This window comes from Atractosteus spatula, chromosome 11 (assembly GCF_055471065.1).
Source record: "Atractosteus spatula isolate fAtrSpa1 chromosome 11, fAtrSpa1.hap1, whole genome shotgun sequence".
Taxonomy (NCBI): Eukaryota; Metazoa; Chordata; class Actinopteri; order Semionotiformes; family Lepisosteidae; genus Atractosteus; species Atractosteus spatula.
The window spans coordinates 46421894-46439778 of NC_142716.1; the positions used below are offsets into that span (position 1 = coordinate 46421894).

A 17885-nucleotide genomic window follows, 5' to 3' on the forward strand; every position below is an offset into this window, starting at 1 on the left:
ATGAATGGTTGTAAGGATCTGAAGGAAAATATTATTTTTACAACAATGGTCTGCATTACCTTAAAAACATTTCTGAGGCAGAGACTATGAGATGTTCTCTAAGGTGATCAGCGTGGCTCCTGAAGTGTGTTCAACTGAGGAGTGATAAAAGACACATCCTGTTTATCACATTTTCCACAGCAAGAGACATCATCTTTTTTGTTGTAACAGACTCCTTGTACACAGCTTACTGCGATAATCAGAAGACCAAACAGCTTATTTGTAATGTTAAGAACACTGCTAACCAGCCCAGTGCATAATATACTAAATTAACTTATCCAGAAAAAATAACTGAATATGTATTTGAATATTTAACAAAAAAGTGGGAGATGCATTCTTCAGGGGCTCCATGATGGAAAAGGTTGCATTCCCAGTTCATTTATTATATAAATATACAAAGAAAAAAAATGAATGGTCTTTTTCCCCCACAAAACTCTTCTTAATAAGAGGAAAAATCTTAGAAATCTTAGATAGAAAAAAACTGTCATAATATACCATTAAAGCAACACATACAACACGAAGACTGCCTTATTACAACTCAATGTGCAGATTGTGTACAGCTGAAAACCCTGATTATAAAGCTAATTATTAACAGAAAGGGAGACTGAGTGTATTGACAGCCACTACTGACAGTAATTCAGCAGATCTGTAGTTGTCTACCGATGTATTCTTTGTGCCTGTATGTCTAGTTGCTCAATGAAGCCTGTAGCTGTACCTATTCCCATATCTCCTTTTCAGACCTTTACATGGTGGTACCCCTGAGGCTCTTTTGTTTAAAGAAATGTAGAAAGTTACATCTCGCCACAAGAAACACTTTGATCTTGGAGGGGAAGTATTTGCCTCCTCCAAGATCTTTAATAGACACTCTTCTTTTCCAGGTCTCTTTCAAAGTACCTGTCTTTCCTACTACCCTAAGTGCTAAAGAAACCCATTTAAATTCCCAGCTGTGCTTGTGTTCTGCTGCTTCCTATAGCAATGACAGAAAATAGCGCATGTTTGGCGTGACAATAAAGCATACAATCACCTAAGAACACAACTGCAGAGGAATTTCAATGACTGGCGCCTATGACACTACATTTGTTGTCTACATTACGACCAAGCGTGTTTCTAATGAATATATAATGATTTAATCAGAAAGGTTTCTCATGCTACATGACGTATGGTACAAAAATTTCCATTCCAAGTGAAATAGCCCAGATGTGATGTATGCTATAATTATAATTATAATTATGCCACCATCAATTTCACTGTGCAAAATGAAAGCTAAGCAGTGACCAGTATATGCGCTGCTGTACATATTACAGAATTTCTTTCCTGAAATGTAGACACTTAAAAAATGTTCAAACTTTTTAGAAAAATGGACTGCATTCAGCAGTCAAGAAACAAAATCAAAACAACTCATCTTTAAGTTCCAATGAATCTGTATGACTTTAATATCACAGAAGGGCAAACTGAACAATATTTCTCCTGGCTTATGCCTGGCAAAACCTAGCCATATATGTACAGTACAAAAACATCCAAAGTGTTATTAATTATGTGATGGAAATGTTAAAGCACAATAGTTAATGACAGGTGAAAAGGTATTTATTTTTAAACAATGAACAGCTGTGGAAAACGTCAATTGTGCCGAGCTGTAACATAAAAAAATTCTCTCTGCTTTTCAGCGCTTCCCCCAGCTAGAGAAGCTCAGACTTCATGGAAAAATAAACACTTCTAAGGGTTCCAGTCAAGGTACAATTTCTCTTTCATTTCCTTACCTGTTGGAAAATATGATTGAGAGTGGCATTTTCAAAGCCACAGTAGAGATAAAGAGATCATCTGTATTTAATGCCTCCCATAGGCACTGACTGGCATGTTAATCAATGCATCTCGGTCTTCAAAGTATTTGGAGTAGCACAGTCTTCACTTGGATTACTTCATGAAAAGCAGGCAGCTTCAATGCAATTAGCTTGACTCTTTTATCTGAATGGCTTGTTTTATCAGAAATAAAGCGAGAGACATTATCAACATCCTACAATTCCACCACAAAGTAAAATCTAGAATCCTATAATAATCCACAACCTTAGGGCCAAGTGAAGCTTGGATGATAAGTATGGTATTTGTATGAGATATTATATTTGTGAGGGCCAATTTGTGAAAATGTCCTGTTAACTCCTGGAAAAAACCAGCTGGCACAAAGCAACGACAATGGAAGTTACTTTTTTTTAAACCAGATGGCATCATCTTAAAAATCTGAAAGTGCCAAAATTATTTGTTTTCACCCTGTGATAACTTCAAATGCAATGGTGCACATTCTCAAAATTGACAGCACTCTGTATTCTTACAGTTCTTACACCAAGCATTTTGACAGAAAACAAGAAAAGGAGAAGTATCAGCAGAACAGTACCACCAGGCCTGAAAACCAGAATCCTGCTGGGCAGAAGAAAACCATAAAATCAAGTACAAACCATAACTTCTAGATCTGCCTTTTATGAGTTTCCCCACTGATGGTGCAAAGTAATAATATCCTGATAGGAGTCAAGGTCAAATTTAAAGCTCTCTGCCATGGCTGCAAGGTACACGTGACCAACAGTAAAATGTACACAGCACAGCTAGAAAGCACAGAGGTAAAACTGTCCATGTGTATGTTTCCAGGTGTTTGTCCAAGTGCAACTGTGGCACCAGGAACTGGTATCTCAACATGTGCAAACACCCAATAAATAAACACACTCTCTAGCTCTGACTCCTCCAAAACAGGGAGATTTCTACATTACAGCACTTCCCAACAGAACATACCATCGCTGGATCTTTGAATCCCAGAGAGAAAAGGCAAAAAAGGTGATGTCATATGGGAAGAATTTTTATACTGTTTGAAACCGTATACTCTTTCGTTACCTCTCACTGGGGAACAGATAAATGCAGGCTGAACATTTTGATTGTCTTTGAAGATGGTTTAAGAGAGCTGGTGTTGTGCAAGATACTGTTACGACTAATGGCACTTGCAGGGGTACAGTACGGGGTGAAGCCCATGGAAAAAAAGCCATCCTCATTTAATCTCAGTTGGTACCAATCAAATGAGAGGGCAGATTTTTTCAGTGCTCTGAGAGAATACACCTTGCTCTGCATACAAAAGAGATAAATGCAATTCAACCCCTGGTACACAACACGCAATCGGATTCAAAGATGACTTTTTCTATCCTTATCTGAGGGAGAATGTTGTACTCTACCCAGCTGCTATAGTGAATGATGAAAAAGAATAAGAACTATGAGCTCTTGTCCATATAAAGGAAAGACTCCTGCTAAAAAAATAATAGGACTTAAAATAGCATCAGCCTTGGAAGCATGCACACTTCAAATTTGGCAGGAGGGGCAATAAATAATATTAAGTGATCTGCAATCACTACTCTTTTATTATGACTGTTATAACCAAGTGCTATAATTATTCAAAGTATTTTTTAAGTCCCCTTTTCTTTAAGACACACTCTGCTTTATATAAGGTTATTTTTGTTCTTAATTACATAAATTGATTTTATGAATCAATTATTAAAATAAAGTCCCAGCTCTAGATTAAAACAGAGCATCCCTATCTCCCTGTTACAGTACATTGCCCCTGCTAATGTTGCCTGTGTCATGCAAATGAAACCTGAAAAAGAATATGCATAGAAAAACCGAGCTCTATCATTTCTTCTAATGACTTGTCTTGCTGGGATACGGCAGTGATTCTTTTTAACTCAAGAATCCAGACTGAAGAGCTTTAGAAAGGTGCTGTGATCAAACCTCTTTCAATGACAACTGTGGTTTACTTTCTATGCAACAGTAAAAAAAAACATCCAGCAGCATTTCTTCCAGATTTCTGAAACAACCACACTCATTGTAAATCATTTTAATTCTGCATTTTTTCCTTGCAAATTAGCTTGCAGAAGATTCATAAGAAGTCTATACAGCTGTATTCACAGACTTAAACGGAAGTATGAAATAGTATTTGCACTCTTGCATTCAGAGAAGACCCATGCTGTCAGTCTTCTTCCCAAGCTGGGTGACCCCAGTATCTCCTGATTCCCTAGTTCAGGTCCTAGTAACCCCAGTATTTTCTGACATCCCAGCCAAGGTACCGGTGACCCAGTGTCTACAGATACGTACGAATATTAACAGGTAGTTTTAAGACTTTTTTTGCTTGCAGGGAAACAATAAAATGGCAAAATAATATTTTGCTCAATGAAATAATCAAGTGTACTTGGATACAAAGTCCTGATCTTACTGACATCAGCTGTACCCCTGAAATTCCTCTCTAATGTATTAAGACCTGGCAACTACTGTATAAAGACATGTTAATGTTACAGTCCTTTTATGAACCCAGCAGCCTATATGAAGCTACTATCCCTGCACTCCCATTACTGGTTAAACTGGTTAAACATTTATTCAGCTGGGTGGACTGGAGCTGCTCATAGACAGAACAAGTGGGAGAAAGCACACAGTCAGGACCTGAGCTCATAACCCTCTGGTGAGGAAGTCCTGATCCACACCTCCTTGTTGATCATCAGTATGATGAAAGGCACTAAGATATGGATGAAGTCCAAAATGTCATAACATCTCCTTTTCCTTTCAATTTGAACTAGAAGAAAAACGGGTCACTAATGCCTGCAGCTTCACCCAGAGCAACACAGACATTTCAGGCTAAAGTAACACCGACAGTCAGCTGGTCTCCAGGAACCAATTGGACAGCAGCTTGCCTTCCTAGACTAATAAAACTTTTCATTTGCTGTAAGATCCTGCTGTGTTATGAGAGCTAGATCAAGTAACAGTTTGAAAGGCCTATTAAAATGTTATACCTCAGATCTTTGTGTCTTGATATTTGGTAATAATCAGTAGCACGATTATACGCTGCACTGCCAATAGAAAAACCTTAATCAAACTAACAACTTCATGTCAAGCTTTAAGAACAGGCACATCCCTGATTGATAATTAGAGAATTTACTTTAAATATTATAATTAACAGATCATTTTTTCCCTTAATGTAAATTCCTTCTAAGGTGAATTTAATATTATGGTAACAAGAATTGTGTTTGCTTCCATTAAATGCCACTGTCTGGTCCTTTGTACAGTACAGTGGTCCAAGCAGGAAGATTTCTTTACTCATGGAGAAGTGCTATTCGATTTCGGATCTGGTTCTTGAAGAAGTATTAATGTCAAACTGACAGGCTTGAAAGTAAAAAAGTTTTTTTTTAAATGAATTTAAAATGTTAAATGTTACAAATAAGAACAAAGCCATAGTTGCATAAATAATATAAAGGTAAAAAAAACTATGCATATAAAATATTTGTGGATATATGTATATCCACAGTACAGGGCCTGGACAGTACTGGGTTGGCAGACCTCCAAGGTTAGCAGGTTGCTGCTGAAGATGGTGTTAGATGACCAACACCAGTAGATGGCGCTTCATCCTGGACCAGAACAACACCCCAGTATAGTGACTGGGGATACTGTGCTGTCCTAGGTCCTGACTGCATGGTCACTGAAGTCCCCAAGACAGTGCATATAAGAGTAAGGTGTTCACCCTGGAGTTTTTGTTAAATTAGACTTTGGGCTTGAAGAATCTGGCCTCTCTCAACTTCCCTCGTGATTGGAAGAATTTCTCTCTTCTCCACATGAGCAGCTGTGGAGTGGGACTGCCAGGCCACTGTGATTGCTGGGCATCACCTGGGTGGGCCCTGCACTTCAGTGATGGATGAAAGGGCTCTTTTCTATATGTAAAGTACTATGGGAAAAAAGTGCTGTGCTATACAGATTCAAAGCATTAATTAATTGCTAAAAATAAACATTCATGATATATATATATGAGGCCTTAAAATCCTCCTCATGACCTATCAAGGTAAGTCACTACGCTGTCTCCTGCAGACCTCCAAGAATTACTCTTCCCACACAACCCAGTTTGCTCACTTCGTTCGGCTGGCTCTAGGATCCTCAATGTTAAAAGACTTCACACCATGATGGGATCGAGCCTTTTCCGCGGTAGACCCCTCTCTTTAGAACACACTTCCTGATCATATCAAAAACGCCCACTCTGCTAAGACTTACTTGTTCCCGATGGCCTACAATACCTAACTTAATTCTTCCTTTTAATTTCATAATTAGAGCCATTTTTGTATTCGTTCAAATAGGGAGCTGCTGAAAACAGAAGAAAAGAAACAATGTTTCGGCTGTGGAACCTTCTTCGGTGTGAAGGCTCCACAGGCAAAAAGTTGTGAATTTTTCTATTACCCTACTGCTGCTTCTGTACATTTTTCTTCTCATAATTTACGTGAAGTGCATTGAGAATGCTCCGATCGAAAGACGCTAAATATGAATTGATTAATACGTTTGCAGCTTATATCTTATTAATGAAACCTGTATTGAACAAATTACTTAACGATGTGTGCTCTTCTACCCTGTGGCCAGCAAATAGCTCTCCCATACTGTAGCTCCTTCCTGTCAGTGAAAACAGGCAAAGCCATTTGCTTGCTTTAATGCTGCCTGCCAGCTATGCTCACAGAGCCCTAAAGGAAGAGCTTACCAAGTTTGTGAAGCCAGGAGTTTATAGCTTATTGACCGCTGCAGGCCTTGTTCCTGCTCATATTTCAGCTGTTCAGACAAATAAGGTGAACACACTGTCCCCCAGGAATAACAACAAAGCTTTAACAAGGCTCTCCAAGATCCTCTCCACGAAGAAATTCAAACAGTAAAAATCCAATCAATCTTTTAATTGCTTCATTCCTCTTTGCACGTTTTCCATAGAACACAAACATAGTATCGCACGGAGCTCAGTGGGCAAGAAGGAGCCAACAAAAATGCTTACTGGTGTAAAAACATTAGTGAAGCCAATCAGAGGAAAAATGTGCAGCCCATTCATTCCTCGACTTTACTGTCTGAATACGGTAAGGTGCAAAATTGAGGCTTTCACACACCCCAGAAACTGAATGTAGCAGCATGTGCCCCAATTCAATGGGACTACGGATCTCTTAGGGTGGTTGTCCAAGGGGGAACCAATAATTAAAATAAATCTTCTAATCTCTCGGTTCAATGAAGAAAAATCAACTGATTCTATTTATTTTGCTGTTGGCCTTCCCTGCCCCCGGGATTCTTAGCACAGCTTGGAACAGTCTTCTAAGCCAATTATCTAATTAAGGTGAATTAGCGAGAAGTGTGGACTGATAGCAGCAGCGGAGAGCCGAGTCCTGGAACACCCTGAAACCCATTCCTCAGATGACCTCAGGGAGCACACACTCACTGCCAATTACAGCCTCATTCCTGCAACACTCGCTTGAAGAAATTACCTCTAGCACAGACACTGCACTCTGAACAACGCCTGCTTTGTTCAGCTTCTTCTTCATTTCATTTAAGGGCTCCCATTTGAGCTTCCAGTTTGTGGAACAGCCCTGGTCTGGGGACTCCTACCACGAGGGCAACATGGCCTCTAATTTTGTCAAGTAAGAATGTCAATCTTGGAGGCTTTTGCTCACCATCTCTCTTTAAAGGTTTGTATGCAATTAGAGCAGGTTTAAGAAGTTACATTACCAAAGCTGCTGCATTAGAAAACACAAGCGACTAATAGATTAATTCTGTAAATGCTATATCAGAGCATATTGGAGCTGCCCACCCACCAGTTTGCAGTGTTTGCTGTTGTGGTTTAATCTTCAGAAGCTGACCTCAGGGTTTTCGATGTCAAAACAGCTTCCTTCCCAAGCACTGAGGTCATGAACCCCAAAGCTCCCTTATGACTTTAAGCAATTAAGTTTTATGTTCCAGAACTCAGGAGCGAAATTTTGTTAGGCAATTCTTTTGACTTTTACAGAATTATTACTTTGTCTGTCTTGACCTAACACAAGGAGCAGTGATACCTAAGCAGGAAACAGACCAATCCCCTCCTACACAGCCAGACTAACTCGATTTCTCCGTCCATATTGCAGGGTACTGGCTCTAGATAAGGTTCCTGTATAAATTTTTTTTCCCCACAGCTTTGTTTTTGTCAACCTTATAACACTGACATTTTCAGAAATGTTTCCTGCACCCTCGGTTCTGTTTGCCAGTCTGGAGATGCTGACTGATGAAAAGATTCCAGTCAGAGCCACTGGAGACCCATGTACAGTATTTACAGATTTTCTAATGCCCTAGGTAGCTGTCCCTCGCTTTAGCGCTCAGCCGGGAGCTGATTCGTTGTTCTTTTTCAGAAAAGAAATGCAAAACTCCACAGGGCCCACAGCACTTCCACTCAAGAGAGAAAGGCCTTGGCAGAGGCTGAGGTGTTGAGGTTCAGCAATTCCATTCATGTCGTTTCCCCAACCTTTATGTTTTTAAAAGTTAATCCTTTAAAAAGATTCCCAGGAGGGAAGGAATGAGCCCGGGGTGTGTGTGTGTGTGTGTGTGTGTGTGTGTGTGTGTGTGTCGGCGGGTTATGTGGTCACATTCAGTCTTTTGCTCCAAGTCTGTGAAGTTTCAAGATCAAGCCAGGCCCACAGATTCCAGAAAACAATGGAAGACAGCGTACGATAAACCACCACATTTTTTGCCCTTTGTTTTATTCTTGATCTCCGCAGAGTGTTTGATCAGCCCGTGCTTTCCCCCCTCCCCCGTCCTCTCTTTATGGCATTATTTAGTTTTTACAAAACTGGCACGAGATCTGAAGCTTTTTTTTTTTGGACTGCAAAAACTGAGAAAAGACCCAAGTGTTCAGATCTATTACACAGGTAAGGGCGTGCCACCTCCGCTTTCTTTCTTTTTCAGAGGATGGAAACATGATAGGAAGTGCAGAATGTGTCCAGGCTGCATCAGAAGATCTGAAGCCCGCCGCACAAGCGAACACTGTATTATTACGCGTCACTTGACGTCTTTCAGCTGCGATGCGTATAATTACGCTAAGAAAATTACATTCTTCCGAAGACAAAACTTTAAAATGAAGAGCACTGAATATTTAATTACGCTCCTTGTTTTAGCTAACCTTTTAATTAAGCAAAGAAGAACAATGTTAGCACCTAATAAAGACACAGACTTAGTTAGATGTGATTCCTGGATGTCCTACACTGCAGTTTGATTGAAGATAACGCATCTTTCTGTAACTAGTCACTCTCTCTCTGCATTCTGCCTTCAGATGTAGGCATTTACATAAAGCACTTGTCACCCTTCACCAGACATCTCGTACCCAGGTCCTGGACAACCTCCAAGTTGGTCTTATAAGGTCTAAACACTGGGAACCCCTATAAGTTATTGATCAATTAGACAAAGCATCTGTACAATTGAAAAAACCTGTCCAAGGAGATAGGAGGGTACACAGGTTTTGGTTCCAAACAATCACTAAATTACTCGGTTTAACTAATCACCTGCTAAATCAATCACAATCAAGTTGTACCAAGGCTTTAGGAATTGTTAATTTAATAGTCACATGGCAGCTTAGACCTCTCCAGCTCTTCAGAGATGGAGATCTCTGCTCTACACCAAATCAAATCCAATTCTTACATATTTTATTTTAATGTTAAGTGGAACAGGAGCACAATCTTAAGATTGTCTCCAGAGTTAGTTCTTGTATTGATTTGGCCAAGACCCTGAGATAGGTTTGTGCAGACGAATCAGAATGGGCATCAGCGTGCTTATAACCACAAAATGTACAATGAGCAAGCAGACAGCCTGGTTTAAAAAAAAGACCATATGTGTGTAACTCCAGTCCTCAAGGGCGAGAATCCAGCATGTTTTAGAGTTCTCTTTAAATCAACAGCTGATGACCCTCGAAAAGTGTTAAACTGCTCAAATTAAGCTAATTAAGCTAAGCTAGCTCAATCAGATAATCAGAAGAGCTGGAGCAAAACCCAGCAAACACTGCCACACGTCTGGACAGGAGGTGTGTACCAGTGGTAGAAATCATTTATTTTTCCCAATACTACACTATGGTGAGATGGAATACTTTGCTTGCAACTACTGTACTGAAAAATACCATGTACTCAAGAGTATGAGTTAGAACCTGGCAATGGAGACCAGTAGCGCAGGGAGCATAAGACGAAATATGCAGCTTTTTTATTAAAGCTAGGCTTTAAAGCATGAAAGCTACTTCCAAGGTGAGCAAGGATCCATTATAGGAATCTAGACACAGGCTTGCAAACGAGTGAGCTCTGCTCGCCACACCAAGTGGGAAACACAGACGTCAAGCCTGAAACCAGAGTCCAGTCCTCATAAACATCCACTGTAGCTGGTGCCAAAAGTAAAGTAAAGAGAAGACTTTCATGACAAAAAAAATGAACATCCACAAGTAATCAGTCACCTTTAATAATAACGTCCTTAGTTTCCAAGATCTCATATCACCCTACTGTATAATTCCATTTCAAAGAGTCCCAAGGTAGTTTACATTTCCTTAAAATTTATTCCTCCATATTTTGCAGTTGATTCATAAATTAACCCAAGAAACTAACCACTTCCTTAACCTTGCCTGCCTATTAGACTTCAAAGGCATGGCACATCAAACGCAGTAGAATTGACATGACTTTTTACAGTAATAGGTCTCAGAAGCTTCAGCTTTCCTCCATCTATCATGTCCTGTAAATGAGTCCAGCCTCCACACCGACCCCACCTTCCCAATCACAACTATCACTCCAACATCGTCTCAGTTCACCTTAACCTTCAACCAGAAACCACACTTGTAATAAGCACCGTGTGCAGGCTTTTGATCAGGGAGGAGATGAAAGGCAGTGCCGTCTGTATGCCCCAGGCCACCTCTGCAGTCAAAACAAGAAATACTCACAGGAACAAAGAGGGGTGGAAGGAAGGAGAAAGACACTGCAATTTTTGCATGGTACTATAAGAATCACGGCAAGAAAGAGAGACAAAATTTACTGTCAATCTCAGTTCTGGGCGTGTCTGTTGTATCCCAGTTGTGGTCAACTTGCTTTTGGAATTCATAGCCCTTTTAAAACACTGAAGCACACTTGTTGCAATTTAAGGGTGAAAACAAGGTTAGACCGTGAATGAAAAAAGAACTTTCACGTGCGTCGTGAGCTTACATATATGTCTAACTATTGCTTGCATGGATCATGCACACTAAAAAATTTTAGACAAAATTCACACAATTAGATTCATTCTGTATTTTTTTAAAAGTGATCTAAATGGTTCTTCAGCCTAACAACTATCAAGTGCATGGGACCTAATTTAAGGCCAACATACATATCTGATACCTTACTTTTAAGAAGTTAGTCTGAAGATAATTTGTTTGGGAGAAATCGGATCACTTCAGTCCAGAAGAACGAGAGAAGAGCAAAGCAGAAATTGAGGGTTTTATGCTGCCTTCATTCAATTTTGTTTCAACATCCAATTAGGCAAGAGGCTCTACAAATTATCGCAAAGGCAGGCTACAGGCAAGCTAACAAGCCCCAGGGCTTAAGCCTGCTGTATAATCAGCGCCTACTCTAAATTATAGACTGCAGCCACTTGAAATGGAGTTCAACGAAGGGCTGCAGGAAAGGTCAGCCATTAAACTAATATTGTTAAGTCACGGAGTGCATTCCTATGGATAATGTCAACACAAAGCAAAAAAAAAAGAAGCTGATTAGGTATTTAAAACTTTCGAGTGGTTGCCCTGTTATTGTGGGTTTTTAAAAGCTTTCAGCAAAAAAAATAATAGTCTGTGTTCTATGATTTGCTGCTTTCAAAACATGCATCGCAGGCAAGGAATGCACCACTCCAGAAGAATAACATAACCGGTTCTCCTGGTTTTTAGAAACAATGGATACATACTGTATGCAATATGAAACATGTTTTTTGACTTTGTGTCATAAAACAGTAGATTTTACCAGATAACTGTACTCCACCCATGCTTAAACACTGACTTGCTCATCTTACACTGCAAAAATCTTAAATCACTTCTGAATTTTTTTTTTACGGCTTTGGTCTTAAAATATTTAAAATAGTTCCAAGTTTACCTCTTGTCCTGCAGAAATCCTTCTCTATGTAAGCCTTGTTTAATACTAATGTGACACGTCAAGAGTGGCCAGGAGAATGGGTTCCCACTGGTGCCACTTAATACTGGTATCAGACCTGTCAGTCTTGGCAATGGAGGAGTGACTGCACCAATCACGCGAGCAGCAGGCTATCCTTTTGTATCGGGCAGAATGATTAAGAACCCCCTTTAAAACGTGGCAGATGCCAGCTGCTGCCCAGCCGGCTGCACGCATGTGAAATTGACTGACTGACCTGGTTGATGGAGTTGGCAGCGCAGGAAGCCAGGCCCGTTCCCAGGGAGGCCAGGAGGAAACAGCCAAGGTCAAAGGGCACCGGTGCCATCGCAAAACCAGCTGAGGCTGTTGTGACAACCAAGGCTAGAAAAGACAGATGAAAGAAAATGTTCAGCCAGATAAGGACAAATCAGGAAAAGGAGAATTTTGATTTTATTTACCAGAGCTTTCTGTGTTGTCATTTATCCACAATTATGAGATCAGTCTTTCATTACTGAGAAATTACTTTGTTAGGAAAACAAAATACATAAATAATTATACCTGATTCCAGACTAATTCTGACAGATTAAGTTTAAGCTGCTGCAAATCTGTTTCATTTGGCAAGACATCAAATGTTTTGCCAGATGGCATCGTGGAATACAAATCCAAGTAGATATACTCAAATTGGCAAGACAGTCTCCGTTTGATTTTAATTCTAATCAATCAAAAAGAACAGGGGCATATATAAACTGTTAATTGCTCCCCTACATCTATCTTTTGCTTGCTTTTCAACAGTTATGCTATCTATGGTCTCAATTCACTGTTCCCAGAAACCATACAAAACACCTGGTGTAGTGTTACAAAAGAAAATGGAAAACCTTCTGTGCAAATACCCCGGAACAATGAATCAAGAGGTTAGGCAAACATCCATATCTTACTTTACCCAGGATTAAGTCAAGAAAAGATCCTGTTGAGACGGTGTAACCTGGAGGCATTTTGCATTTTTGTATCAGTAAAAGTAACACAAAACCATCCATCCGTTGTCAGAAAGCCACACATTCCTGATAAGGTTTTGAAGCGACTCAGAGCCTATCGTGGATTCACAGGGCGGGACAAAAACCGGACACGATGAGAGTCCAGTGCAGGGCACAGCCGGGCGGGATCAATCCCAAGATCCAATAGTTGTGCAGCAGCAGTGCTGACTATGTCTACAGTACATGCTGCCCGACACACAAATCAATAAGAAGCACCGCGCTTCCTCGTCAGGGAACGTCCTACATTCACAGGTTCAAAGAACTTAACTTTGTGAGTCTTCAGTAGAGGAGATCACAGGGACCTCGTCACAGTAATCAAAATACACAAGAAAACTGACAGAGTGTTTTGTCCTCCAGACGTCTTCAAAATGAGCAGTGAAACGCAGACCAGAGGACACTGGTGGAAACTACACGGAAGTGCAGGAAACATCTTCAACCACAGCGCCGTGGGAGTATTGAACAAGCTGCTCAGCCATGTCGTTGGAGCTGACACCCTGTTATTTTTAAAGGAACTAATGGATGATAACACAGGGTCAATTAGCTGCTAACTACCAAATGGACTACATGGGCTGAAGTGCCTCCTCATGTTAGTAATTCCTCTTATACTTAATCCCAGTCCAGAGAGACAATGAGACAGGGAAACCCACACAGCCTTGATACAAGCGCTACGGCTCACACTTTTCTTCTGATCCTTCTTGGCAAGGCAAGTATTGGACTCTGACGGGCTTACACTCTATTAGTTTCTGGTTGCTTCCCTTTCTTTTCTCACACCTTTCCACCCAGTCTTTAAAAAACAAAACCATCTCCTCGGATATATCACCTTTATAAAACGTACAGCTTCTGGGCATTCCAGAACAGATATGTGAACGGATTATTAATGCCACGCCAGTTGTCAAAAGCAGAGTAAACCCTCAGTTTAACGGAGTGATGAGGGGGAAGGAGTGTATGTAATTGCTGAATGTCTGTTCAATTGCAAATCAAGTTTTCGCAGCCTACAAATACAATATCATATGAAAATAAAAAATATATATCTACAAGGGTTCAGGATATTCTGAATATATTTTTAACAATAGCAATCAATACAGTTAATGAAAATTGTGTCTCTGCCTTTTTGTATCAAAAACATATTAGCTCTTTATTATGTGTCAGAAATATGCTGTATAAAATTCGCTAAAGCATGTGAAACACAAAACAACACATTTCTTATGTAACTGACTTACCCTATATTAGGCACTACTGATATTTCTGAATTTTAAACCTATGTAGTATGTATTTTACCTTGTTTTAGTCTCTGTACATTTTCCCATTGTTATTAGGAAAGTCCTGTATTTTTTACAGACCAAATTCCCCATCTGGTTAAATTCAAAGTCTGTTAAAGCCAAGTCAATTAAACAGAGGGGTTACTAGAATATACCAATGTGAGAATTATGCTATTAGGTTCTCAACAAACATCTAAACCATTTTCCTTGCAGATTTCACAGTATGCAAAATCATTGAACAAATACAGATGAATGACTTAGCAAGTGGCTTATATTGATTTTGGATGTTCAAATGGTCACTGCATGAGCATGAATAAGAAACAAAACCCTTAAGCTTGAAGAAACAGTGCACTTTGTTTTCCTTTCATTAGATGATAACAATAACAACACCTGTAGGCTTCAAACACTGAAAACTTACTGTACAGTGGATCATGATGCTGAAATGCAATTTCATTCAAACTAAAAGCCACCCAAACTCACTTAACTGTGGTTGTCCACAACTCTGAAACCCTGGCTATCACAGTACACTGAGAACAGAGAGCAGGTAGAGTACCTGTTAATTTGATTTTGGACAGTCGTGCATAGATCCCAGGAAGATCCTCCAGGTTCACTTTGACCTCCTTCCACTGCTTCTCCTTGTGAGCATCCTGACTAGTAGTAGGCTCCTCGGATACAGGGACAGATGCCTTGCCTTCCTGTGTGCAGGTCTCACTGGGTAAAGTTACGGTGCATGGGGGTGGCTTGAGAGTGGGAATCTGTTGCACTTGTCGGATAACCGTTTCTTCCTGCAGGAGGGGCTGCTGATCTTCTAGGGGGGCTACCAGATGCTCCTGTTTGGGCTTCGCCCTCTGGCACAAACCCCTGGTGTTTTTGGTGACATACTGTACAAAAGAGAAAACAAAACAATGTAAAAGGAGGGGTTTCACACTCACGCTCATCAGAAATCACATGCTCTCCCGAGAGGCTCAAGTAGTACAGTCAGGCACTCAGAGCACAGACTGAAACCCGAGGTCCTGATGTTGCCTTTTCAAGCCCAGCTGGCTACTCAGCCAGAGCGCTCTTGCTTTTCCAGCAAAACAATGACTCGCGCGGCTAACTGGGCACTCGCCTCAGACCCTCCTCTACCAGGTTCTATCTCTACTGTAGGACACTGTGGTGATTCCGACACGCACAACAATGTGGTTTCTGTACTCACAGGCAAAATAATAAATGGATCTGCATGTGGCTACAGAGCCCCAAGATCAAAATCAATCGGAGTGTCATGGAGGTATATAAAATGAACAACAGTTCTTACCTGGCGCTTTAGGAAGTTAAGGTGCTGAAAGGTAATGCGCTCAGAAGTGCTGGATCTAAACAGCTGTAAAAGGCAGCGAGTGCTGTGGCCACTTCTGGCTCCATTTTCAAGACTTTGGAAAACGCAAACACCTACCAGACCTGGAATACAGACACAGCATTCACACAACGGGCCAGTACTGTGATTTTCAAAAGACTTTTTCTAAGGAAAGCTGTTTTAAAACAGTTTCTCACCTTGTGTTAATGGGCTTTCAATCACAGGTAAAATATATCAGCTTTCATTTTCACTGGGTTTTTACATATTGATTTTAGTCAACAATATGACACTGCTTGACTTTACTGACTCTGTACATATCATCACACAGATTTCCTACTGACCATAGCCTGAACTTGAAATCCAGCAGGTGGCCAAACCTTGTTCTGGAGAGTCTCAACGTAGAAGATTTTAAGGTTATGTTTCTTTATACAAGTATGTGTGATATACTGAATTCCTTTGAGAAAGATCTGGACCCGATCCTTGGACCAATTAGCTAGTAACCACCACCCTTAAATCACTAATTTGCAAACAGGTGAAACAAGTAGTCGTATTGACCACTGAAACAGACGAGCTGGTCTATTAAGAAGCTTAAACAAAAACATAAACGCCCTGTAACTTCCAAGGACCGTATTTCACTGTTCCCGAGTCATACGAGCCAAACACAATTCGTAGATCAAAACTCCTACGTGGTCCAAATCTTCACACATTTACGGTTTATCGGTGACCTATTAGGTCAATAGCAAAGTTCTAGTTCTCCTGCATCAGCAATGGGTTACCACTTTTCTGTTACATCAAGTTCAAGTAGAGAACAACATATTGTTAATTTCACTCGCAAAATCACTATCTGAATGTTACTTTTGCTAGAGGATAAACTGGGACGGAAAACGGATTGTGTACCCAGTGCTAAAATAGCAAATTCTAAATATGTTCTGGATGGCTAATATGAAGGCCAATCCAGTTCATTTAAAACGACGTTGTTGTTGTTGTTACAAATAACTACAAAGTGTTGAGTACGAGTGAGCATCTATACAGTATGGGGGAAGGGGTTTCACCATTTATAGCGTAAACGGAAAAAACGGCACAGAAGAAATTCCTAATATGTAAATTCGAATATCCTTACAACGCTAAGTGACTCGCTATTTTGCTTAAATTGCTCAATGTGAAGCACACTGTGAAGTTAATTTCAAGGTTGTAAAGAAGGTCAGGCAAAATATACATGGCCATTGCAAACTGAAAAATCACTTTTTATTGTCTCCGACGACCTCCGACAGTTTGTCAAAACCGAGGTCTACAATACTCGCCCCACAGAATTTATCAGGTATTGGATCCGTACCTGTCAGCTTGCTACACCGAGTCTTGTACATGATCGTGCAGCATGAAGCCCCGGCTTCACACCGTGTTCTTTACGTACTGTAAGCCGCCATGTTCACCTCCAAGAAGCCGAATCACTTCCAGGTTACTTCCTAATAGGGAAGGGATAGTAAACGTGACGCACGCAGAAGTGTGCTGGAGTGAGGGTGAATTCTCCATCTCCAGAAAGGGCGAGAAACAAATTAGCCCTTTATCTTTGGGAATTCGCCCCCTGTATGTAGATTATGCTTTAATGTAATGAATTTGAAGGCGCAATGTTATTATAAATCCGTAGTGCACGAAGTTAGAAATCAAATTCACTTCGATATCTAAAATATATTATCGTGTTCTTTTACTTAGACAAAAATGTTGTTACGATGAAATATTAAAAGTAAATTAATTTTACTATTAGTGAATTAATTTTTTCTTCGGTTTGAGGACACGAAGCCCATAGGTCACTTGCAGCCAGGATATCTCTGGTAAGGAGCCCGGGAGAGACAGGACAACCCCCCTGGAGCAACCGAGTGACGACATGGACTTAAGGGCCGGCCCATGTCACCAGCATGCACACGGCAAGACTGGAGTGACACTCTTCAGGCTCTGCTGTGTGGAGCAGGAGAGCTGTGGAAACTTCAACGGCGCTCAAGCTGATGTTTTTTTTTTGCTTTTGCTTCTTTCGTCTGTTTTGGTGGGAATGGGACCCTCTGGGACTCTGTCTCGCCCCACACTCCCGAACTTCTTTTGGGCTCGACCCTGTTTGCGGACCTCACGCCTCATCCGTCCTGCCGGACACAGCAGAGTTTCTGCAAGGCGCAGAGCAAACCCGGTCGCGAAGCAGCGAAGTTCTGCTTGTGCTCTCGTACCACGCCGTCTCACTATCGCCATATGCTGCGCTGTTTGTTATTGTAACACACCGACGGCTATCATGACACGGTGATTAATGCCGTGA

At 40.7% G+C, this 17885-nt stretch overlaps 1 protein-coding gene across 1 annotated transcript in view; it reads right to left on the reverse strand.

Moving 5' to 3' along the window:
• The window catches only part of cox10 (cytochrome c oxidase assembly factor heme A:farnesyltransferase COX10), a 46131-nt gene extending 29099 nt beyond the window's left edge, over window positions 1-17032 (reverse strand). Inside the window, exons 1-4 of the mRNA XM_088927312.1 lie at window positions 16920-17032; window positions 15551-15690; window positions 14810-15137; window positions 12223-12347 (exon numbers count right to left, since the gene is read on the reverse strand). Of these exons, the coding sequence (XP_088783438.1) occupies window positions 12223-12347; window positions 14810-15137; window positions 15551-15690; window positions 16920-16950 (624 nt within the window). The 5' untranslated portion in view covers window positions 16951-17032. The remainder of the gene's footprint in view (window positions 1-12222; window positions 12348-14809; window positions 15138-15550; window positions 15691-16919) is intronic.
• Window positions 17033-17885: the final 853 nt, after the last annotated feature.